At 42.0% G+C, this 25,515-nt stretch overlaps 3 protein-coding genes and 1 long non-coding RNA gene across 7 annotated transcripts; 1 reads left to right on the forward strand and 3 right to left on the reverse strand.

The window, feature by feature from the left end:
- Window positions 1-545: 545 nt before the first annotated feature.
- prdx4 (peroxiredoxin 4) lies at window positions 546-4,103 on the reverse strand. Its single transcript, XM_035625779.2, has 7 exons — window positions 3,779-4,103; window positions 2,472-2,589; window positions 2,248-2,364; window positions 1,873-1,995; window positions 1,444-1,574; window positions 1,209-1,243; window positions 546-668 (listed from the first exon to the last, which is right to left on the reverse strand). The coding sequence occupies exons 1-7, from the start codon at window positions 3,993-3,995 to the stop codon at window positions 618-620; spliced, it is 792 nt and encodes a 263-aa protein (XP_035481672.1). The 5' UTR covers window positions 3,996-4,103; the 3' UTR covers window positions 546-617.
- Window positions 4,104-4,865: 762 nt separating this feature from the next.
- Window positions 4,866-12,538, reverse strand: pdha1a (pyruvate dehydrogenase E1 subunit alpha 1a). The gene is made up of 11 exons (XM_035625777.2): window positions 12,386-12,538; window positions 11,118-11,186; window positions 10,859-11,032; window positions 10,478-10,604; window positions 10,258-10,349; window positions 9,715-9,807; window positions 8,728-8,883; window positions 8,186-8,257; window positions 8,030-8,097; window positions 7,404-7,512; window positions 4,866-6,575 (listed from the first exon to the last, which is right to left on the reverse strand). The coding sequence occupies exons 1-11, from the start codon at window positions 12,431-12,433 to the stop codon at window positions 6,411-6,413; spliced, it is 1,173 nt and encodes a 390-aa protein (XP_035481670.1). The 5' UTR covers window positions 12,434-12,538; the 3' UTR covers window positions 4,866-6,410.
- A 1,032-nt stretch (window positions 12,539-13,570) lies between these two features.
- Window positions 13,571-25,342, forward strand: map7d2a (MAP7 domain containing 2a). Of its 4 annotated transcripts, none has more exons than XM_035625762.2 (18): window positions 13,571-13,708; window positions 15,262-15,354; window positions 15,707-15,790; window positions 15,883-15,960; window positions 16,418-16,581; window positions 16,763-16,859; window positions 17,487-17,576; window positions 19,336-19,442; window positions 19,556-19,671; window positions 19,785-20,176; window positions 20,261-20,402; window positions 20,503-20,683; window positions 20,771-20,869; window positions 20,996-21,046; window positions 21,266-21,302; window positions 22,024-22,116; window positions 22,593-23,265; window positions 23,398-25,342. In XM_035625762.2, exons 1-18 carry the CDS (start codon window positions 13,672-13,674, stop codon window positions 23,654-23,656), a joined length of 2,793 nt encoding a protein of 930 aa, XP_035481655.2. In that variant the 5' UTR covers window positions 13,571-13,671; the 3' UTR covers window positions 23,657-25,342. The 4 variants fall into 4 exon arrangements, with proteins under 4 accessions (XP_035481655.2, XP_035481656.2, XP_035481658.2 ...); XM_035625763.2 differs by having other exon boundaries at window positions 15,707-15,781; XM_035625765.2 differs by lacking the exon at window positions 22,024-22,116.
- On the reverse strand, window positions 13,667-15,875 carry LOC118300914. Its single transcript, XR_004790179.2, has 3 exons — window positions 15,802-15,875; window positions 15,569-15,712; window positions 13,667-14,381 (listed from the first exon to the last, which is right to left on the reverse strand). It is a non-coding gene; the product is annotated as an uncharacterized LOC118300914 (long non-coding RNA).
- Window positions 25,343-25,515: the final 173 nt, after the last annotated feature.

The following is a 25,515-nucleotide window of genomic DNA, read 5'->3' on the forward strand; positions in this document are numbered from 1 at the left end:
ATTAGGACCACATGTTAAATGGGCCAAAAAATTATTTAAAATTAGCTGTTTGCTCTCAAAATTATCTTTCTCATCTTAACTTAAGAAAACTCCTGCCTGGGCCTAGCAATGCAAGTTGTCTGCTGTGTTGCCCATACATTTCCATTCTATTGTTAGTTGCTAGCTAGTTAATTAGTTTGTATTTTACTGTTAGGGGAAATTGACAACACTGTACATTCACCTTCACAACTTACGTAACATGAAATGGACAACAGAGCAACACATAGCAAGCAGTACATTGAACAGCAATAATATAAATGCATAGCATACACGGACAGCTAAAATTGTGACTGTCTGTTGATGCCTCCTGTGTATTTCTCTCCTACTTTGTAATCAGCTGTTGCCAGTAAGCATCTGGCAGCCTCTGGGTGAATTCACATCAAAGACAGCTGTTCTGTCCTGGTGCGATCCAGGCTTTGACACATTCAAGCATGAACGAAAACAAAAAGGTAGGGACTGCGTTAAAACTGTCGGATGAATGTAAAAAGAATCACCAGACAGCTTTCTTAGGAAAACACGTTTTATTTGAACCTTCAGTAAGTGGTGGATTTCACAGACTGGGAAAACAGAAACACAGATCAGTTCAGTTTATCAAAATACTTCAGTTTGCCCGAGGGGTCAGGAATGATCTGTGGGGAAGAATGAGATCAATTAGTGCACAGTACTTATACTTATAATGACAATTACACCAGAGAATAGAAAGATACTAGAAAGTGCTACAAACCATGTTGTGACTGATGAAGATCTCTGACAAGACACTGATCTTAGTTTCCCACTTCAATTAAAAATCTGTCCTATGTTTAAAAACACGTATTTTGATTCCTCAAGTTCAACATGATGCAGTTTGCACACACATCTGAAGTAGCTCCCGTGTGCAGCTTGTTCTGAAACCTTTTCTGAGGGAACAACCTTTATCGTCTGGTGATGCTAACCCAATGTCTCTTAACTTATTTTTGTACTAGAATTGATTTTCTTTTTTGCAAAACAATTTGTTTGAGACAATTTTTCTTTTTTGTCTTTTAGACGAACAAATCTTTTAGACAAACACAGTATTTGCTATTGCTGTGGAGAATAATTTGCAAATATTATGGTACCCTATCTGAGATTTTTAATATAATGTAGGACAATGCTAGTTAGTAAAAAAAAGTTTTTGCCCCAGCGATACTCACTGTGTCGCTGCCTGGCTTCCATCCTGCTGGACACACTATAAAAATAAAATTGAAATAAAAAAGCAGAATCCAATGGAAAGCAGACATTAGCTGTCAGGTACTGTTGCATTACTAGATTATAGGCATGAAGAAAATGTGTCAAAAAAATGCCTTTGATATGTTAAATTGTAAATTAACTTGCATATGAAAAAACGATATTTCAGAAGTGAATTTGTTTTTAATGAGCTTCTCATACCTTCTCCGTGCTTGTCAGTGTACTGGAAGGCCTGGACCAGTCGCAGTGTCTCGTCCACGGACCGTCCAACTGGAAGATCGTTCATGGTGATCTGTCTCAGGATGCCTTTATCATCGATGATGAAGAGTCCTCTGAGACAGACACGGACAAGTGAGAGTCATGCATTGCTAAGTACGTTATGAAGCATATTCATCCACATTGTTAAAATAAATGAAAACCATTTGTAAAGTTTGTTGTAAAGTTTAAGGTGTTCCAGGAAGACACATTGATCCCGACCAAAATATATATAACTATAACTTCTTGCCCAATATTCACTCCTAAAAGGACCTCAGGGTGGCATGACAGTGTTATATAACAAGTCATGTTTAATTAGGTTGACTGCCTTTAAAACGCTGATGATAGCCATAAATTGTAAATGTGAAACCTTACCTCAGTGTGTGTCCCTGGTCCTCCAGGTAGACTCCGTAGTCTTTTGAAATCTGGTGAGTGAGGTCAGACAACAGAGGGATTTTCATTTGTCCAAGTCCACCCTCCTTCCTGGGCGTGTTGATCCTGTTGAAAAAGGAAAACTTTAGAGTAGAGGTCTGGAACACAAAATAATCAAAAAAATTAGGGTGCACTTCAGAAATAAAATGTAACCCCATCCGAGCCGAGCCAGTAAAATACATCAAGTGAAATTCCATTGTATTTGAATCATTATTCCACTTCAGTCAGTCTATCGTGGAAAAAGCCATTATTACTAGGTTTAGTCTTCAGCCATTAAATCCTGATGGCATGTAGGTTAAAATGGGAAGGCAATCTTACCAGGCCAGGTGCGTGAACTGGGAGTCCACTGAGCAGGCGACCACCTCTGTATTGATGGCACGGAACTCGTGCACACGATCGCTGAATGCAATGATCTCAGTGGGGCAAACAAATGTGCTGCAAAAGAAACACAACAGCCACATGAACATACAACAGTATTGTGCAGCAATACTAGCGCCACACACAAGGCGGCTATGTAAGCGTGTGTCTCAGGTGTCACTCACAAGTCCAGGGGATAGAAGAAGAAGACCAGATATTTTCCCTTGTAATCTGACAGCTTCCTCTCCTTGAATTCGCCATTGATGACGGCTGTTCCTTCCCATTGTGGTGCAGGCTTAGAAACTTAAGTAGGAAGAAAAGTACATGTTTTTTAAGAACCACTTTAACTTCTGCTAAGGATGTGATTGGTTCAGTGTGTCCTTTTGTTTGTTAGCTAGCAGGATTAATCAAGAGGTTATGGACGAATTTGCATTAAAATGTCATCAAAGATAGGTCTTGGCCATAGTAACAGGTGATGACATATTTGGTAATTATTATATTGCGCTTGCTGAGTACTATTGTTGAGTTATCATTTTCTAGTCTTCATTTCACCCTTTTTTTGTGCCAAACATTTATGGTTTCCAGTTTCTCAAATGTGAGGATTTGGTGCTTTGCTGACATTTCGTATATGACAGTGATCTCTGTGGGGGGTTTCGACTTTAAATTGGACAAAACACGACATCGGAAGAAATCATCCGGGGCTGAGGGAAAATATAAACAACCCTCTTTACTGATAAATAGTTTTGTGACCCCTGTTCTTCTATGCAGGTGCAGTTAACTTGTCCCACATCTGGCATAATCATATGTCATTGATATCTTCACTATTTGTTCTGCTGACATTGTGGCCTTTACCTGAATTTGCTGTTTGTTTGTCTCGATCACATGTTGTGACACTGGCACAGGGGCCCTTTGCTGCTGGTTCACTTACACTGCAAAACATGGCACTGTGTGGCATGGGCCAAAGTCTCAAAACTCACGAGGACACATGACAGACAAAGAACAAAACTCTTTGTTAGTGAAGAGCAACGGAGACCACACGTGCAATAACTTTAATTCGCGGCTGTGTGACTTTAACAGACGCGTCAGAGAGTTCCCAGGTGTTTCTGTTATTCCACTGTACTTGTGTCAGGTGTTAGCCAGAGTCGGAGTTGTGCTACACACCGTCATGTGCCAGGGGGGCGGGGTTTAGGGACCCATGAGGGGGGTCCAGTGAATTTAACAGAATGACGTGTCCTACAAAAAAAAATGACAGACCCAATGTGTACGTGACACTAACCTCGTCCAACTGTCAGGCCAGAATTAAACTATGTGAAACACTCGGACGGAGCACGTCACTGAAGTTTCTGACGTCCTGACAGCGAGGTCAGGGTGAGCACAGCTGAAGCTGCAGCAGCTGCTGCAGAGTTTGTAGAGACGGACGAGGAGAGAAAACGTGCGAACTCTCATCGTCCACCTGTGGCTGAAACGGACGAGAGGAAGGGGGAACACTCACTCTTGGCTTTGCTGAGGTGCAGGGAATGGTCGGACACGGGCACACGGAAAGCCTCCCCGGGGTAGACGTGTCCTCCCGCGTAGTTGTGACACTGGGAGTTCTTCACGTTGGCGCCTTCCTCTGCAGATGTGACTGTGGTGGTGGTGATGATGATGAGGAGGAGGAGGAGAGAGAGAGGCCCCTGCCTCACACTGCTGAAGTGGGAAAGAAACTCCATTGTGTTGTTCCTCTACGAGCACGTAGCCACACACAGGCAACGCGTTTTCCCGAGGATTTGAGAGGAGCCTTCCTCTTCCTCTTCCTCTTCCTCCTCCTCCCGCTCTTCTTCTACGGTCACATTTTTTTGCAGCAGCCCGCTCCCTTATTGTAGCGTGACTGCCCTCTCCTGGAGACGATTAGCTCATGGCTCAACGTATGTTTTCTATTTAACATGCCGGTATCCTTCAGTGAATAAGCAGCATGATAAATAAAATGAATAAATAAATAAATAGTATCTTTTGCTGCCTCCACAACTCACGTTTCCTTCTTTTAAGGAAGCGCCCAGTCTCTCAGCTGCATCCTCCTTAATGGTCACGGTCCTATTTTTTTTTTTGTTGCAATTTCAGCATCAATACATCTTCTTTCCTGTTCTTCTCCCCCAGTTCCTAGTGATAAGATAAACATTTGACAAAATTAAAAAAATATATTTTTCTCCCTCATTTTACCGAAGTGAGATGATCAATAATGAAGGGGGACAGTTTCATTCAGAGGTGGTTTAGAATGTGGGCAATACCAGACTCTAAGTCTGAGTCTAAGAGAAACACTGGGACTTAAAACAAAAAATAATCAGTCTCTTTAGACTCTAAAGAGACTGTTTATTTTTCTTGTTCCGACTACCAAACCAGAGAATAACGGCATGAGCACAGAAAAGTAAAAAGATCCAAAAAGGACAAGGGTGCTACCGAGAAAATGAAAGGATATAAAGGTTGTAAATTGCATTTATAAACCACTTTCCTAAAAAAGTAATGAGCACTGACCACTATTCACCAAAGTACTTTGTAGACAATTTACTCAACATCTTCATATATGGACATAGAAGAGACTGCAGAACAGTTTGAGTCTTTTTATTATTGGCTCACATAAAACCAATGTTTCCAGGGAGCGTTTCCTTGTGCCCTCCGCCACCCTCAATGTAACAGTTTACAGCAAATCATATCACACTGTGGGCATTTTCAATTAATACAGGTATGGACATTTTAAGTTTAAGTCAATCTTTTTTTGTAAGCTACTTATCATATTGCAGACAACAGACCCTTCCTTGCTGCCACACTTTAAATGGAGTGTCAGTTTTGTCGCAATAATGTGTCTAAGAACATGAGGAAAAAAAAACTGACTGAAATTCAAAATCATGTCCATATATTCCTGCACATGAATGAGCCAATAGTGGGCCACCGCTGATGTGTGGAAATATCACAAGACACCTTCTGAGGGGAAACGTACAAGTGGCACACAACGCTAAAGATGCACCAGTATCTCTGCTTGGGAGTAGTGAAGCTGAGCTGAAGTGTTCAGACGAGAAGTCACAATGTTTACATTCATCAATGGTTGACACCAAAACATATATGTGCATATTAGTAATGGAATAAGTTCTTGAATTAAAAGCCTGTTGATATCTGTGTCATGAAAACCCCCAAAAAGGCACCCGAGCACCTGCAACATAACCACATGAATGTCAACGCACACTGTGAACAACCCTCTTCAGCTGACTTTGAGCTGCACAGAATCTCCCGCTCAGCTTGGAGTGCGACACACACACGAGACCATGCGTTCATCCTCTAATCTACAGGACACCTCTCAGGCACGCATTTGATTTGGCAAGATCAATTATTTCCAACCTTCCCCTTGGTATTCTTTACCCTTTCTTATATATATATATATTATATAGAAAGAAAACATTTGGAGACAAAAGAAGAATGTTGATAGTAATAACAATCTTTACCAAGCTCCCATTTACATGTATGGTCTCTTTGTAACAAGAACAGCTTAACTCAAACTGAATTATTTATAATGTACACTCCATTTTTACAGCTCATAGACTATTTTTGAGATGAACAGTGATGGATGAACATTTGTTAAATTACACCTCAAAAATTGACCAAATTAAACATCAAACAAGGAAATTTAGAATATGCTACAGTTAGTGTATTGAGTTGGGGCCAGATTTACAAAACCCTCTGAAATTTAAAAATATGAAGTGCTTAATTATGAGATCCCAAAGTTCAAGGAAATTCCAGAGCTTCCCTTTGAAATGATTTTGTAACATTTAATGTATATACTTCAAACATGACTTTTAATAACCCAACAATGGATGGTGATTTTATTTACTAAACATAAAATGAAAGCTCGTATGAAAAATAAATAAACATGAGGGAGTTTCATGAGATGGTCAGAACACTGTGACAATCTTTGTCCGTTTAATTCTCTGAACATGTTTGTGAATATTGCCCCTGCTGTTTAAATGTAATTACTCGTTGATGAATGTGGGTCCGAGGCACCAGATGGTACATTGTATGATGTGTGCGTATATCTGGGGGGTTAGGGGGAGTCAATATATTACAGAGTGGAAGAGGCGGTGAAGAGACGAGGTGGAACTTTAACTAATAGACTTCAGCTTGGACCACGGGTTCGTGCCGCGCACCTCCACCGCTGCACTGTTGAAGAAAATGTGGTTGCACAGTTCTTCCAGTGGAGGTTCAGGATCTGTGGTGGCAAACTGAGCAGCATCTTCAATTTCCTTCCTCACCTCGATATCGATCTCCTACAGACACAACACAGACGAGGCAGAGAATTATATTTGTTTGCTGTTTGTGGCAAATTATATAGTTTTAATACATTACGAATAGAAAAGATATCATGTTTACTTATATTTTTTACTTGATATTGAATCACTGAGCCACCTGTATTTTAAGTATTTACTGCAGCAGACAAATGGGTTTCACAAAAAGTGGCATCTTTAATTTTTGCCATTTTCCAAATCAAATGGAAACTAAAAACATGTTAAACTGTGGCCTTAAAACTGGACAGTCTCTGACAGACTGAGAGTCATCTACAGTATTGGTGCTGTGGTGCTCTCAGCGGAGCTCACAAGGGGAGATGAGACAGAAGTCAATCCAGTGAGACCAGCGCACTCTTGTGTTATAACAATATACTGCAAATTTGTGTATGAACCATTTAACAACATCCCTCAACTCAAGAGAAGACTGTGGCAGAAATCCTTTTTCTAGCTCTCTCATTATATTTCCAAATCACAAGTAGTGATCAAAACAGTCAAAGTCATGGTAATGTGCACTTCGATCAGTTAACAAATAACATTTGTGTCATGTTTTGAGCGCACAAATTTTAAATATGCATCTCTTTCCCCTTATCTAAATAGTGCAGCTCACTTCCTCAGGTAAGATTTACATTTCTGGCTAATACAACTGACCATTGACCTGAATTCACGTATACTGAATTTAGTCATTTCCATAAAAGAAAAACAGGATTCTAGTTGTGCTTTGTTATTAATATTATTAGCTGGATTCATGGTCTCAGAGGTTTCGGTAATTTTTTCTTTGTGTTCATTTCACAAACTAAAAGTATTTCCTACCTTGAGCTCCTCCACGCTGGCCATGTTGTTGCTGAGCATGCGATCCTTCAGCAGGGAGATGGGGTCACTCTTGCTGCGGACCTCCTGGATCTCCTCTCGTGTGCGGTAGCTGAGAGGGCAAAGAAGGGTGCAGGGATGTTGTAGGGATGCACTAATACAATCACTTGGAAAAAATCACATAATTTGGGGGGGGGGGGGGGGGGGGGGACAGAACTCCTACGAAGGGAATTGATTTTGGGTGATTATGAAAAAAGACGTTAACAATCCTTTTAAAACTTTTGGAATGATCCAATGTTTTTTGTGTATTAATAGCATAACACAGCAAATAACTTTGCTGTGATCAGTGATGTGTTTACATTTCTCATCGTCCAATATGAATTTAAGCTGCTGTAGCCAAAACCAATATTAGTGTCTGTGGTCAGTCCATCCTTCAGGGCAGGGCATTGCAAGTCCACTACAGCGGGAAGGAGAATACATGAAGACTACTATGGGACAGTGGCAGAGGCCAGGGCAAGCACAGTGCGGATAACATTGGTAGATCAAATTATTATTGTTAATTTCGCAGGACTATACATGCAGACTGCAGAGATTGAATTTGTAAGAAAAGGGCCAAGGTGATCATTTACCTGACACCAGGATCACTCATACTGTGTCCATGGTAGCGGTATGTCTGGAGCTCCATGAGAATGGGACCCTTGGGGAAAGTTGGTAAAACATAATTCAGATGAGAAGATTAAAATCACATTGCCTGTTTGATATTATTCAATTTTTTTCTATCTTACCTTTCCAGATCGGCAGTGATCAGCAGCAAACCTGGTTGCTTCCCGAACACACAGAACGTCCATCCCATCCACCTGAACACACACACACACACAAAAATCCCCATATTTAATTGAATTACTATATGAACCTTTCAGGAAAAACATTACAGTAATTTAAACTATAAACTAATAAAATTGACAAAAAAAGACAATACTGCTCTAATTTTTATGAAATCAAGTTTCACATCACGTCTACCAGGTGGAAAAAATTAAAAAAAAGTGGCAGTGATTAACTGACAACTTTCAAGATACTGTAGATACGGGGTGGTGAACTGTACAGTGACTTCAGAAAGTAAGACATTTGTATTTTTGCACACTTTATCATGTTGTAGATTTATTTTTAAATTAATCAAATTGCTATTTTTTCCCCAATCAGTCTGAATCCAATAACTCATGATGAAGTGACCTTTCCTGAATTCCGTCTATGATACATAATTAACAGATATAATATTTTTCTTTTATCAGCAGAGAAAAAGATTCAAAGGAATGAGTCAGAATAGTACCCGCAGACCAGGGATGAATTCTCCTCTCTTGAAGTAGTCTGTGCTGGCGGCAGCTCGCTCCACAGAGGTTCCCATACCGTACCTGTTGTTCTCACAGATGAAGATGAGGGGCAACTTCCAAAGAGCTGCCATGTTGTAGGTCTCAAAGATCTGACCCTGTGAAGAACACAGAGGACTTTTTTTATTATAATGAAACAAAAAGATACTAATTGTTTTTTGAAGATTTTGATAGTTTACATTAGATGAACTTAGCAAAGGGGATATTATCTTAAAGGGAATTTAGAGAGTGTTTATCTATCCTTGTTTAGTTTTTGGAAAGTTGCAACATTTTCCCTCCTTATGGTAAAGTTTGGTTCCTGCATTGAGTTTGGAAGGTGGGTAATGAGCCGCCTAGGTTAGCTCAGTTACACAATGTTTATGAAGCTGCATTCAGACATGCACTGAAGTCCAGACATTTTCCCGAAATAATCTGGAGGGGCTGGGTGTGAGAACGCAACTGTCCAATGTTGCTTCGGACATTTTGCAGAACTTTTCCCACTTGTTCCTGTTGATGTGATCACGTATCACTCAGACATTCTCCTGCTACAAAGCAAACTACATTTTTCCAAATTTTTCCAGAGTTCATGTCTGAAAACAGCTTAAGATAATAAGCAGCTCGGATACAAACGGAGACCAACAAAACCCTACGTGGCAGGTCTAACTTAACTAAATTTATAAAGTTTAATGTAACGCATTTATTAGAAAAGTTGCTGGTCTAATTTCTTGATGAAAGGGCAGCACAACTGCCAAGTTCAGTTTATGTGTGCAGATTTAGGGGCTTACTCCCTGCCACCATGAACAATATAAGCAGGTTGGAACATATGAATGGATTTTAATGAAGTACAAAGTTGAATTAAACCTCCGTCTTTTCCCCCTAATTTTGAATGATGCTGCTACCGAACACGACCAGTAACTGAACAAACTTCTGCAGAGAGTTGTGTGCCATACCTGGTTGGCAGCACCATCACCATAGAGACAGACACATAACTGGTTTTTGCCCTGATGTTTGCAGGCAAGAGCCACACCAGCACCAAGGGGAACCTGTGGAGAATCGAGATATGTCTCTGGTTATGTTGTATTGACCATGAAATATTTTCAAATTACAACAGCACAATAACTGGTTTCTTGCCACGATATTTCAAGCAGAATGGCATCCCTGGCACCAGTCATGCCAGATAAACATTATTATGACAAGTGTCAATGTGAGACTAAATTACTTATATTTACATTATATTTCCACAATATCAGTAAACACTGTAAAACAAGACCCACTTATTATGTCCAAGTTCACAATTACATCAAACTGACAACAAACTGGCGTATGTAGATTTATACAACATGTAAGTCAGTGATTTTCCATCTAATCATCACTCCTTTCTAATAACATATAGCTGTACACGATCACCAAATAGTCAGTTAAGAGACTATGAGGAAAAAGAAACACAAAATATTTGTCATCAAACACCCTGCAAGTAGACTTTGGCGATGTACCTGAGCTCCAACGATTCCATTTCCTCCGTAGAAATGTTTAACGTACATGTGCATCGAGCCTCCTTTGCCCTTTGCAATACCCCCTCTTCTGCCTGTATATTAAAAACAAGTGAATTGAGGTCAAAGAAAAAAAGGTAAACAATTTGTACAACATGATAGGAGCTCAAAATTGTCCTGTGAATGAAAGTGTCTCAGATTTGTCTGAGCATTGCAGACTCACCAGTGAGCTCAGCCATGATCTCCTTCACGGTCCCTCCTCTGGTGTAAGTGTAACCGTGGGCACGGTACGCAGTGATCAAGTGGTCTGACAAGTTAATCGACGCTTCAATACCAACTGCACAAGCTTCCTACGAGGAGAGAACAAAGCTTGACATGTTGTCTGTGAGCCTACATGTGTGGAGATTTACTCAATAACACTAATCTGTGTCTATCTGGTTATAAGTAAAGTGTTGTATTTTAACACAGACTTTTCCATTTACTAATCTCATTGGAGTGATCTCATCTTATGGTGGAGAACATAAAACATGACCCTGAAACTGGGATGAAACTCTCTATACATTTTGTTTGATTTGAAAAAATATATATATGTATTTCACTCAACCTGGCCATCATAGAGGTGGCAAAACCCTCTGATGATCTTCTGCTTATACAGCTGATCTGCCTTCAGCTCCATACGCCTTATCGTCTGCATGGTGCGGTAGTACTGCAGACCCTCGTCACGAGTCATTACCACCTGAGTCGCTGGGGCCTCGTCCAGCTTGTGGAGATCACATTTCTAGAGGGAAGGGGGAAAATCCATTATAACTCACAACACAAACTCACAAGTGCTTCGAACACTTTAGTAAAAAAATACAACTTACCTTCACTTCAAAGGTAGCCTGCGTTGTGAAGTCAGCATATGTGCGTGCTGACATCACTGCTGCAGCTCCCTGACATGGGAGAGAAGATGATTTTAAAATATCATGGATAGACAAGCTCTCAAATCTGATAATGTTTGATATTTCTGAGTAATTAAGTTTCAGTATCAAGACAAATTTGATATATCTTCTTACTTTAAAGAATACAAACAAGTTTTTCTATGTAACAAAATAAGTTCTCGTATATCAAATATTTTTATTTTGACAACAGATATGTTCATATAGATATAGATTCTGAAGAGACATTTAAAAGCAGCTTTCAGTTTTTCTCTGTGCTTCAGGCACATTTTGGTTAGTACCAAAACAGTACAGATCAGTATCAGACCTGAAATCCCATTTTGGTTAGTGAGACGTAATGTTTGTGTAACAACAGAGAACAAATAAACACTGCTCCTAACGGCACAAATGCAAATATATTGATACCCAAAAAAATGTTATCCTCATATATATAAAGATTAGGCCCTTTAACGACACATTAACCTGGCACAAATAACTACAAGCATAATTGTGTCAAATAATTGGCCTGTAAATTTGTATTTTAATAAAGGTTTTTTTCTTTTTGAGTGCAGTACAATGGTCAGTTATCAAGTCACCATCACCAGCTCAATTTCCTAATTGTGATAAATCTTAATATTGTAAATGAAGTAAAACTGTGTATGTCAATATATCCCAGTTTCTTTCTTTCTTTTTTTTACATTCCAGGAAATCCTTCCAGCTAGTGTTCTGATAACTTCACCTGCCAGTTTAGGTGTTTTTTTGTAATTCTAACAATAACAATAAAACTAATTGTTATGTTAGAGTACCAGACAGTTTATCACAAGGTGTCATTAGGAAATGAATCTTAGTCTTAGCCTATTGTTTAAGACTCCACCACTTAGACTCCACAATGAGCTGCCATTTTTTTGCTCGTTAATAATATTAACTGTCCGTTTTCACAAAACTCCTATTATGATAACAACACTACTGGCTCCATGACGCGAATCCACGAGTACAACTGAATACAGCGTATGCACCATTTAAAGAGCTGTCAGAGTTATTGGACATCTCTCGAGTTGAGTTTTCCCCGTTAGCCACACAAGCTATCATTCGGCCTCACAAGGTCAGTACTGCGAGGACCGTCCTGTTTTGGGTAAACTCGGGAAGTTTGAGGAAGAACCCTGTAATGTGGTGTTCGCCCGTGACAGTCCACACTTCGAACTGTGTGCACTTACATTTCTCGGAGCGCAGGCTCTCAGCACGTTGGAGATATTGGCCAGCATCTTTCCTCGGCTAGCTCACACAGTTGGCTCAGCTGCTCTCCGTCCTTCTGTCAGGCGGCGAACTTCCGGTTCCGCTCACTCTTCTTCGCTGTCGTCAATAACGGCAGGAAAAAGGCGCTGCTGCCATCTCTGGTCTGAACTCTGAACAGACTGATACAACCGTGGAGTGACAATGACGATGATGATGATGATGATGTAGCCCAGCATCAACTCAGAGCACAGAGGGTTGGAAGGATGGGGAAGACATTGAAGCCCATGGGCCACATTTTAGTCCCAAGGCCCAACAGTGCTTTAACCAGCCATAAACCCGTTAAAGGCTTTTGCCATGACCACATACTGTATTTTGATGGCATCCATGTGTGGACTTGTAAATGTGTCATATGTTTATAGCTGTGATAGCATAAACCTGTGCCTGGCAGACAAGTGCATCTGTATATAGGTGTAAAATTCAGCTCGTTTGCACAAATCATTCATCCTTCTCTTTTCAGTTACGGCTCTCCCAGAACATTCTGCTCAGGCTCAACGGGCTAGAACCTGTACTTGCACTGTTCAACAAAAATGTTGCAAAGCATCTTTTTTAAGAGTTGAGATTTAATAGTGAAGGGATCGAATCAAGGTTTATTTTCAGTAGCATTGCGTCTAAAATAAGACAGATACTGCTGCACAGCGTCTCCATTCTAGATGTGACATGTGGCATCCCTTTTGTGTAGGCCTAATGAATAAACTCAATGTAATTTGTTATCAGCCTATATCCCAGCAGTATAGGCCTATAGACAGTTTCTTTCCTCCTGTCATCACCATACTGGCTGGATTTGGTTGGGGCCTGGCTGAGCAGTGTGCAGAGAGGAGGAGGTCTGTCTCCGCCTCCCACCGGTAATGTGTGAATAAGCCTTTGCATCGGGGCGGGCTTTCGACGCTGCAGCGCCCAGTGAGGTGGTCGCTCGATAGTAAACCCGGTCGTGTGCGCACCATCACCTCGGTGCATCATTTCTCTCCTCGCCACATCCAGAGCACACTGCTGTGCTGAGCCCTCGTCATCATCTGCAGCCTCCGCCATGACCTCCGGACCACTGAGCTGAACGGTGCCTGCTTGTGTTGTGTCCTGTTCCCCGCTGTGTCTGCGCTCATTGATGGAGAGAAGCGCACACTGGCGCAGCACTGGCATCACCGCCGAGGGTCGTTGGTGACAGCGCGTCCTCCTGCTCACATCCGGCTGCATCCTGCTCGTGGCAGCTTCCATGGCGAAAACAGTCGCATCATCCGGCGCAGTAACAGGTAAGGTCGGCGCTCTCTGCGGCTCGGCTGGCAGCGTCGCACCGAACGGGCGCACTGTTGTTGCGTTTGCGCTGCAGACTCACGAATGACGCAACTGACATTTCCACCGCGGTTTGTGCAGCGATGATCCGGCTCCACTGCTTTTCTCTCTCTCTCTCTCTCTCTCTCTCTCTCTCTCTCTCTCTCTCTCATTATTTGCCAAATAAAAACAGTGCTGTTTGTTCTCAATGGAGCAGGTGCATGGCACAGAGCAAAGATGCAGAGGGGGATTTTTTTTTTTGTATTTAGTATCAAACAAAACCAAATCACGTCGAGGCCTGGTGGTTTGTCATCACGTCAGAAAGTGAGAGAAACAGAACTGGGTCGCCTCAGTCTCCTGTCATTGTGTGAGCTTCACTTTCTCATATGTTGCCTTCATATCAGCGTTTCCAAGTTAAACCAGGCTGAGTGTGTTGACATTTTTGACGTGATTGAATCGGATAAAAGGGTTCAGATGGGTGGAGAGAGGGAGACTGGACTGATGCGTAGATGACACAGGACAGTCCCGTGGATTATACTAAATTTAAGAGCTTCTAAATAATGGTGGATGACTTTGTGTGTTGGATACTGGGGGTCATTCACTTTGCAGAGCAGGAGGAAATGAAACTTTCACTTTTTATTCACTCTCCATGCCCTGAAAGAAAAGAAAGCAAATCAAACGTGATACAAGTGACTCTTGCCCCTTTTACAGGAGTTCACTGTTTGACTGAGAATGTACTGGAAAAGATGCAAGGACTGGGTAGTTGAAAATCTTCTATTATAAAGACAAATGCCGAACCCCGGAATACACTTAAACAACGAGTCCTAGTCCCCTCAAAGTCTTACAAGCTGCAGTTAATACACCCTGGATCATTAGACTACCCATGTGGCCACTGATCAATAACACATGTCATTATGGAAAATGTTGAATGGCCAGTTAAGCATGACGAATGAGTTCAGTGATACATTTAGTCAAGTCAGTTGAGCGTAAAAGGTTTAGGTCAATATGAGGAAAGTGAAATAAGCAGCAGCAGCAGCTCTCCTGACTGCCAGGCCACGTTTAAGTGTCGGGTCGTCTGTCAGGTTTCACCACACAATAAAAGCTTTGACTGAAAACAGTAATTCACTGGACCAAGTAAAGCAGCTGTTGGGCTGTTTAGCTTACAGTGCGTGTGCACACACACACACACACACACACACACACACACACACACACACACACACTGATTGCGTGAATTTGTGGAATTAACCTTTTGAACTCTGTCATAGAGGCACTCTGTCACTATATGTGTACTATTTATTTAGTTAAGGTGTGATGTTACGTTCCTCCCTTATATATGACACACACACACACACTCACACACACACACACACACACACACACACACACACACTGGCCATGTACCATCAAGCTTATCCATTCACACCATCCACAGCCATTGTGGTTTCTGATATTTTTGATGGACTCAACACTGTACTGATCTAAACAACATTGCATTCTTTGATCGCAGTATTGAATTTGCTTTGTGTGCCAGGTGAAAAGATGACACCACCATCCGTCACTCTACTTCCTGACAAGAGATCTCCGACAAACGCTCACAGCTCTCCGGCCCGAACTGGAAGAACCAGTGAGTAATCCTCTCACAAGTCACACTTTCCTGTCATCATCTGGATGGAAATCACCTACTGCACAATGCTTTCGTATATTGCATACTTATAGATTGAATAATGTGATTCTATAGAGGCGACTATCACATCAAGGGCAGTTTCCACCCTTCTCCTGCGTATTGCTGCAGTTTGCCCTTGGCCTGCTGATACTTCGCTTTTTGCAACGTAATTCACCTATTGCAGAGCAGAGGGGATGTTTCCCTCTGGTGGTAGCAAAGCGGCTTTGCGGCTCAGCACTGTGATGATACTGATGTCATGCGTTTTTAGACAAAGCTGAGTGTGCTCTCTCTCCTTCGGTCATGGGGATTCCAGCTCCATCTAACACAGAGAAAAAGCCACAAATGAACGGACACCCGTCCCCCTCACATGTGGCAGTAAACAATGCAGGTAAACAAAGTAAGTCTTACAGTTGCTTCTCTTTCCTCTGATGTGGGTGCGTTGCCACTGCCTTTTGATTTTGTTCTGTGACAACTGCGTTCTTCTTTCAGTTGTGGAGGGTTACATGAAGACAGACGACAGGATGCGGTTAGCCAAAGAGAGACGTGAGGAGAGGGAGAGAAGTCTGGGTAAGTGACGTGCTGGTTTTGGTTTGGCACAAGTGGAACTACAGAGGCTGATTTTATGAACTGAGGTGCTTTGAAATGCCTGCCGGTTTCTGTTTCTGTGCAGTTTGCCTGCAAAGTCTATTGTCTACACTGTTTAATTGGCCACACAGGGGCTTTTCTATCCAACAGTGGATTCATGTTGAGTTCACTGACTTTCTGATATGACGAGCATTGTCACTTAAGAGAATGTGGCAGTATCGCAGAACAGTCGACAAAAGTAGGTCTCACACTCATAGTTAACCCTCTAGCTCTTGCATGGTGACAAGGATTTATATCCTGCTGATTTAGTCTAAAGTGTGTACTGTCAGACAGAATCAAATTCACCGTAACACACACAGGTTCACATATCATTTTTGTGAGTTTAAAACATACTTTTTTTTGATAACCTGTGTCAAATGAAATGTCTTGTCCATTCCAGCGGGCCGGGAGCAGCTAATCAGAGAGAAGGAGCGCAGAGCTCGGCTGCAGTACGAGCGCACGGTGGAGGAACGCTGGAGGCGGCTGGAGGAGCAGAGGCAGAAAGAGGAGCACCGCAGAACTGCAGTGGAGGAGAAGAGGAGGCAGCAGCTCGAGGAGGACAGGGTCAGCTGATGAAAACAAAAGAATTGTGATCACATAGTTTTACATATTTCTTCAGTGAACATAGTCTATATAAAATACACAGACATATCATGTCTAACCCTAACCCTACAAATAAAAGCAAAGCCAGCGGTGAAGGGACAGTGTTATTAATTGAAAGTGGGTTCTGCTGCGTTGCTTTCAGGAGCGACTGGAGGCCCTGATGAAACGCTCTCTTGAGCGAAGCCTTCTGCTGGAGCAGAGGACCAAACGCTGGGGCCGGGGCTGCCCTTCAGGAGCAGGTAAGGAGAGCGCTTCTAGATGCAAACAGAGATTGTTGTGGAAACGTAGGAGGCAGAAGAGTTTTAGACAAATGTGAATGACCTGACACAGCAGGAAATGGACGAATTGCGTTTTTACGCGGGAAGAATGGCATTTTGCTGTATTTTTCTGTGAGATACCGTGACACAAAGAGCGTGTGTGTGTGTCTGTGTGTGTGTGTCTGTGTGTGTGTGTGTGTGTGAGAGAGAGAGAAAAAGAGAATGAGAGTCTCCTCTGGCCTGACTTTTGGTGATGGCCTTGCTGCTGAAGTACGCATGAGCATAAATGTGTTTCTGGTTTCCCACAGAGACAGGATGGAGTAACATATCTGCGTTGGTGTCGATGTCGAACTAAACTACATGTTAAAGACATTTCTGGTTTTGATTGTCTTTTTATTTTATCCCAACACTGGCATGTTTTCTAAAACTACAAATTGTGGCTTTTAATCGGTCAAAAAAAAAAAAGAAGAATTACTTACAGTTCATCACGACATCCCTGCTGGTATGGTAACTCCCATCCAGGTCTCTACAGCTGGATGAGGAACTGCTCAGATGAATTGTTCATAATGCTCTGTCTGCTCTGCTCTGCTCCGCCTGCTGCCCATATAGGTGACAGTGAGAATGCCCCACTCCCTTTCTCTGCTGCCTCCGCCTTTTCCCATGGCATTGCCTCCCCCCTTCCTGCTGTCAGCGAATCTGGTAAAGTTAAGCCCCCCCCCCCTCCCGTTCATCCAACAGTTACCATGTTTGTGTTGGTTTGCCTTTGTCTGTTTTCTAAATTCAAACTTAAACCAAAGGCAAATGTGTGCTCTTCCTGTGATGCGTGCATGTTAAGCTTTTAAAGGTGCAGATGCAATACAAGTAACATGTAATCTGTATGCACCGCAGGCTTAATTGTGTTTGCTGTGTTTGTGATTTACTGCAATGTCATATATCTTTGACTTATTATTGAAATGTGTGCTCGTTTCACACCAAAATATTTCTTAATATTCATCCTAAAGTGACAGTCTTAATATGGTCGAACCAATTTTCAGACAAGATCAAACCAAAAATATTTTTCCTTAACACCTCATATTCTGGCAAGAGGTTCATTCTCTCCTCTCTTGTCGTGGCAGACTTTGCAGTACAGCTCCACCATGCAGAACAAGTACAAAAAGAAAAATGCAGCAGCATCAGCTATTTCATAGAGTGAATCTTGCTACTGAGAAACTTGTTTTCTAAAACTCTGTGAAATTTCAGAGGTCCAGAGGTCAACCCTCTGGATTAGTTGCCCCAGATTAGTGACATCGCTGTAATTACAAACAGGCCAAAGGTCACTGGATAAAATGACTAGAAAATCTCAATGATCTCCTTCCCAAGGGGTTTTATTCTAACAGTGCGTAGATGTGTAAGGAGGATCCGTTATCTGTTTCATTTTTTCTTTATTATAATTTGGGATTAGAGTTTCCAAAACGAAAAGCAGATAAGTGCTGTTGACTCCGAATCCCATGGGAGCTGACAGTTTTGGAGAATTGTCCCAAATTACCTAGAATAGAAATATGTGCACTAAAATAGACGCTTGGGCCGTCATCCCCCTGAGGTGGCTGCCATCTTCAGAGATTACTCTTTACAGATGGCGACAGATGGATGAGAAGTTACGAGAGGTGGCAAGAAAACTTCTTATAGTGTTATGTGATGTTTTCCATGTCTAGGTCCTTTGCTTTTGTGATTGTGAGTTTGAACAAGACCTGTGTGTTTTCATATGTTGCCGTTGTAAGTAAATGTTGGGAGTTGGGTTTTGGGATTATTGCTGACAGCCACTATGCGGACATGTGTGTGCTTGCATCATAATGCATTGTAGTAAACAAATTAAATGATTACTTTTGAAAACTGACTAACTGGGGCATTGACATACTCCATTCTGTTGAACTGTTGGTTGAACCCGTCAGCGTTCAATATCCCACCGTGCCCAGTCTGACCTGATCTTCCATCAATGCACCGTTTTCTGTCGTCTGTCTCCCTCAAACTCTGTTTGAGTTTCAGACAGTCCAACAGGAAAGAGCTGACTGGGAGTTCACCATGCATTTTAACTACTGCTGCAAAAAAAGCAAATAAGTTAAATCTTCCAGGCTGAATAACACGTGATGCTGAGACATATTATAATTTCATGCATTTCAACTGTTATTTTGCAGCTTTTCTCAAAACCAAAAACTGAGTACCACAACTTTAATCAAAGACAAATGTACTTATCACTATGAATGTCTATATCCCTACTATATTTATCTAAGATTGTTGCTTAAAATGCAACATATTAATATGTTGCAGCGTCACCAGCGCTGGCTGCAAAATAGGAATCTGTGAATGCAACACACACTGTCCAGACAACCCCTTCCCCCTGGCTCTACTGTATTAATGTCCCCCTCTCCCTCCTCATGTGCCATCATTTGGTTTGATAAGCATCCTGTTTGTCATCCTGCAGCACCCTGCAGTCCTCACAGGTCGCCTTTCTGCAGCTCGCTGAACCCTGCAGATCACAACAGAGCTGGCCTTCAGGGAGGCTCTCAGTCCACTCCCAACACCCCCAAGGTCGGTCCCCGTAACCCTGACCTGCTTACATAATATCTGTGAGAGTCAAACACGGATGGATACATGCCGGAAGATCTTATTGATTAATTGACTCACTATAACACTGTTTACAGAAAGACCGGCTGCGCAGAGAGAGAAGAACTGCATCACCAGGTTGCGGATCACCTGTGAGAAGATCTGAATCCCCTGCTAGTGTCACCCGGCACTTGGCTTCGCCTACTACCTCCAAGTAAGATTATCTTATTTGTTATTGATTTGAAATGATGGACAATGGCAGTTTTTAGCTGGGACTCCTTTCATGAAATTGAGTTCTTTAAACCAAACATCTGTATGTGTGTTCAGGCTGGCGTCTAAGATACGCGCCCCGTCTCCGAGCAATGCACATCAGTACCATTGCTCACCAACAAGACATCGTCCAAACGTGTCAAGTGAGGACAGGAAAGCAGAAAACAAGAAGGTGGAAAAACAAAGTGATCAATCCAGAGCTGAGACCCCATTGGAAAAAAAAAAGGACACGAGCGGCACAAATCCATCTTTACAAGCTGAGAAGAACGTGGCCAACACTGAGATCAATAAAACAAAGTTTTCTAAGGGTGAAAAGTCTGACAAGCGCCTCAAAGGCGACACATGTGAAAACAACCAGTCCCCTGACAGAAAGGACCACGTGTCTCCCAAAGTGGATTCCTCAGAGAAGAAGACACAGAGCGTTGTTCAGGATGAAGACAAGAAAAAAGGTGATTACAGCAGAGTATTCATTTTGTTAACCTCACTCAAAATCCTTTGGATGATTCTTACTCCAGTCTGTCTCTGTGCGACAGAAGCAGCACCATGCACAGGGAAGGTGGCAGCTGGCACAACAAATGCAGAGGAGGCGACCAGGCTGCTGGCAGAGCGTCGGCGTCAGGCTCGAGCTCAGAAAGAACTGGAGGAGAAAAAACGTGAACAAGAGGAAGAACAAAGGTGAGTTTGGTGAACAAACCATGGATTAGAGACAGTTTTAAATAGTGGGAGAGTTGTTTTTTAAAAATGTGATTCACAAGTGTATGTACCTGCCAATCAGACTAAAGGATGAGCAGCTCAGGAAGCAACTCGCACAGGAGCAGCGGCAGCAAGAATTGAAGGCTCAACAAGCAAAGGAAAAGGGGAAGAATGAGGAAGATCTTCACCGGCTGAAACAAAAAGAAGAGAAACAAAAGAAGGAGGAGCAGGAGAGGGAGCTAAACACCCAGATGGACAAAGAGGTTAGTGATCTTAATAACCTTAATAGTTTCAGGTGAATCTCTGCAAATTCTGTAAATTAAACTGTATGTTCATCTTGACCTTGACAGAGAGAAAAAGTCCAGGCTCAAGAGGACGCCGAGCGCCAGCGGCAAGACAGAGACCTGCAGAAGCAACATGAGGAGGAGGAGAGGCAACTGAGAAAAAAGGTTATTTTAAAATCCCCCAGAAAGGACAGTCCCAGCGCTGACTGCATGTTGCACTTTGAAATATTCTAAACTGTGGACAGTTCTGGAAAGTTCACAAAGTGATTACGCGTTGATCTATCTTTGCAGAGAATTGAGGAGATCATGAAGAGAACGAGGAAGGGTGAAGCTGACTTGAAGGTACTGTAAGAGACACCTTCTGCTCTCGCACAGTAGACCCGCTGCCTTTAAGCACCTGCTCATCATGCGATTAAGACTCCCCCCCCAACCTTTAATTTATTAAAACCTTGACTTTCCGTTGCTCTTATCTTTATTAAATTATATTGTTGGTGATACTTTGGTTCTGTGTCCTGATTACCACGAATGTTGACTTATCATCTCTCCTCTGCACTGAATCAGGAGGAGCAGGTGGAGACGAAGTCCGTCTCACCACCAGGTTAGTGTGTTCGTCACTCTTGAAATAACTCCCGTTTGCTTTGCTGTTCGTGCTCACTCCATGACTCGCTTCTATGCCTTGCAGCTGTAAAAATGCAAACAGGGCATGTGCAGTTTTTGATCTGATTCATTTATTCGCTTATTTTGAGCATGTGTGGCAGAAATCTACATTTTTATGAGTTGGCTTGTGTGAAATCTCCATAGGAGACAGCTGCCAATATTTGTTTTTCTTCCCCCAGCACACTTGTAATTGTCTTGTTATGTAATAACCCTGGTACTTCTGCATTGGCTATTCACATGAGTGAACCGCAGTGATCCACATCAGCTTAAGTTGGCCAAGCAAAATTGTGCACTGGTACATTTTTTGTGCTTTGGGCCGTGTTTTAAAAGCAACTTTAGTTGGGGTTTTACAATGTTTTCTGGAATATGGAGCTGCAGCCAAGGACTATACTCTTGTTGCTGATAGGGAACCTTTTACTGCAGAGCGGTACCAGGGGGGTTGACTGTAAAATTAGCTGCCCTTGTGAGTGCCCTTGAAAGAATTATTCAGTTCTCTCTACAGGGGATTGCTCTGACTGTGAGCCAACACAGTACTTGAACTGTCCTGTGTTAATAGTCTACTCATCTGGGTTTTTAACCAAGTGGCAACCTACCGTGACGTCACCCGTTGGTTTGTGAACTGGCGTTTTGAAGCCTAGGCCATCTTGTTTTTTTGAAACCAGAATTAACCATATTTGGAGGAGCGGGGGTGGGCCTGACTGAGAGCTCACACCACTACACGTCCACCTACATCTGCGACCTGCACCTATTTGACGGTACTAGCAATCAGCAGTCAATCACGCCGTATATCTAATCTTCCAATACATATCGCTTTATCATCTAATGATTTACAAACATGCTTTATTGAAGGTGACTTGAAACTAGGGAGTGAGACCATAAACTCAAAAATTTACTGACGTTACTTCAAGTAAGAATTAGAATGATTTTCTCAAAAACGTTTGCAACCAGTGGAGTCGCCCTCTGCTGGTGATGAGAGATTACAGGTTTTCTGGCACTTCCACATTGGCTTCACCCAATGAATATGTTGGGTGAAGCCATATATTTTTACATAAAGTCTATGGTTTTTCCACTTGAGCCAATGTCAATATTTATTATTAGTTAAATGTGTGCCATTTACTGCCATTCAGGCAAGACAGGCTTTGGACACATTGATGATTTGAAATTTAGTTTATGTTAACTGGACAGTCCAAATAAAGTGAAGCCCACTGTGATTTCTGTTTATTCTCCACAGGGGATATAAAGACTGTTCAAACTAATGCTCAGGTGAAAGAGCAAGCATCCACAAATGTTGAGTTTCAGGTTAAAGAGCTGGTCACAGTCCAGGTCAACACGAAGGAATGTGCCCTGGTGAAGAAAGAAGCAGCGGCACAGATGAACAATCAGAAGAGTGTGCAAAATAAAAACAACACTCATCAAGTCACACCGACACACAGTGTTCCTGAGAAGAGGCCTGACACCAAACGAACCAGTGAAGAGTGTGACAGCAAACTTAACAAAGGAAGCGAGGCCTGTGATCTCAAGCAGCGGGGAAGTGAAGTGAAGATGAATGTGAACAGGCAGCACATAGAAACTGTAAAAGCCACAGATCAAATTAATAAAGAGCCTACCAAGCTGAGAGCAGGTGCCAAAGCCAACCAAAAGCAGGGTGCTATGATGAATGGAGCACTGAAGGGTAAAGGAAGTGCCTTGATAAGTAGCCGTCTAACTGCTGAGGGAAGCAAACAACAAAGCCCGCATGTGTCAGCAGCTGAGAGGGAAGATAAAGGAGGGTCCCAGGTGGAGGTTAACAGACCCCCAGTTACACCCCTGCCGTTGGGACACCTGTCACCGCCAATCATCAAGCTGGAGCCACTGGATGTGAAGAGGACGGGGTTATGTGATGAGGTGCAGTCCATGGAGGTCAGGTGAGTGACTGAGTAAAGTTCATCTGAGGCGCTGATTTTGAATAATTTAACAACTTTACATCATATACACCAAAGCCAAATTCAAGGGATGTAGATATTATAAGTAATTACTCTTTAAATGTTATACTTCAGCCCAGCTTCAAAGGAAGAACTGATCTCAATCCAAGAGTTCTCGCCTGTCAACGAAGTCCAGCACATTGGCCTGAGTAACACCCGTGCTCTAGAAGATCTGTTGGACCTGACAGGCGGCGTCACCTTCCCCAAACTGTCGTCTGACGGCAACATTGGCGACTGCAACAAGAACCTCATTGAGGGTGTTGTTAGTCCCATGTCAGACTCAAAGCTCATTGGGATGTCGCCTTCGTCCTCAAATAAACTTAGCATCCAGTAGTCTATTAATCTCTCTTTCTCTCCCTCTCTCGCTTGCCTTCTTTCTCTCTCTTCCCGCCCCTCACATACATACACCTCACAGTGTGTCACATTTTTTTGCCCAGTGTCATTACATTTATGGGAATAGAGCCATAGAAATTACATTTAAAATATATATATAAACATTGACTTGCAATAGAACACATCGCCTATATTCTAATCACATAGCTGATAGCATAGCATAGTGTGCGTCTGTGCATGGAGAGAGGGTGTGTCTGAATATGTGAAATAATATCAGGGTTTTGGCTATAGGAATTTAGAGAAAACACACTGTTGCTAAGGTACTGTAGCTTGGAAAGAATCTTTAGTCCCCCCAGTGCAGTCTCATTACTGGAATAATAAAACCTGCTCAGAGCTGCGATGACTGCATTTGTACCTCTGTCTCTCCACACGTCCTCTTGAGCCTGTCAGTGTAACCCAGTGTGTAGCTGGGAAAAGCATGACTCACTTTCACGACAGCCTGATTCTGAATACTTCGAAAATGTCCAGGTAATGTTACTCATGCATGTACTGATGTTTGGTTTTGCTGAGATGTAAAGGATTTACATCGAAGTCTGATCAGGGCTGATTAGGGTTTTTTCTCTTTGCAATGAGACAATTCCCTTGAATCCTTCTGGTCCCTGACTGGGAGTTTCTAACAGCACGCGAGTGTGAAAGATTGGTTCAAAGCTGTCAACTTGAATGTTGTTACACTAAAATGATTATATATCACTACAAGTTTGTCGCAGCCTGCAGTGGATCGCTAACTCTGACTTTTGCCGAAATATACAGTACAGTACTGCATTCGTAAAGGTTTATTTCAGTGGCAAGACGCCTGTTTTTAATGATTGATTAAATGGAGGTTTTATGACGAAAATACTGACAGCTCAGCAACTTCATGTCATTTAAAACATTATTTTCTGTGGGTGTGCCTTGCTATGTGGAAACGTTTCCAGGTAGGTATTACTGCGTAACAATCAACATAAGTAAATGTACCCTGTAGCTATAAAGATGCTGTTTTTCTCCCTTCATGTGGTCATGTATAGGAATTTTCTCCTGTTTATTTGTTGAGCAATTCCTAAAATTGAAAATAACTGAAAATGTTCATTTCTTGTGCTATGTCTAAATGTCATTTTAGTAGAGATGCCTTATGGGGGACTGATAGTTACTTTATTTGTGTTCCTGAACATTTCACAGAGTAAGTTTGTTGTTTCCGATTGGCCACTGGTACTGTTGTATGTGACCTGTAATACTTGAACCTTTGTTTCGAAATGCATAATTTCCTCCACGCTGCAAACAAATATGATATTACAACATACTATTTTGTCACTTTATAAAGTGACGTGTTTCTCAGACAATGCATAACCCGGTTTAAGCTTTCTGAATCACTGTATAGGTGATGTAGCCATACACTATATCTGCAAATTCAAACAGCTGTTCTACATTTAATGAAATTGTTGTTGTTGTTTGTTTTTGCAAAGGGTACTGAGCTTGAGGAAAAGCAAATAAGTGCAAAGAAAATTTTCATATAACCAGTCTTTTCAAACACATATGAACAATCTTTCACAACTAGATTTACTCTTTAAGTGACATCATTTCTGTAGACATTGTGCATGGTTAGCATGGTCATGATAATGTTATCTGAAACAATAAAATATAAAAACTGTAATTCAGTGTTTTTTGTTTGTGTATTGTATTTTACAGATTAATCACGAGTTGATCACTTCAGAGAGTAATAAAATGTAGCCTATATTCGGCCCTTGATATTGCAGTATATTCTCTTGGCCCTACATTGGCGTTTCTCTCAACTGTCTTTGACGTTAGCAGGCTACACAACATATC

Source organism: Scophthalmus maximus, chromosome 2 (genome assembly GCF_022379125.1).
Source record: "Scophthalmus maximus strain ysfricsl-2021 chromosome 2, ASM2237912v1, whole genome shotgun sequence".
NCBI classification, from domain to species: domain Eukaryota; kingdom Metazoa; phylum Chordata; class Actinopteri; order Pleuronectiformes; family Scophthalmidae; genus Scophthalmus; species Scophthalmus maximus.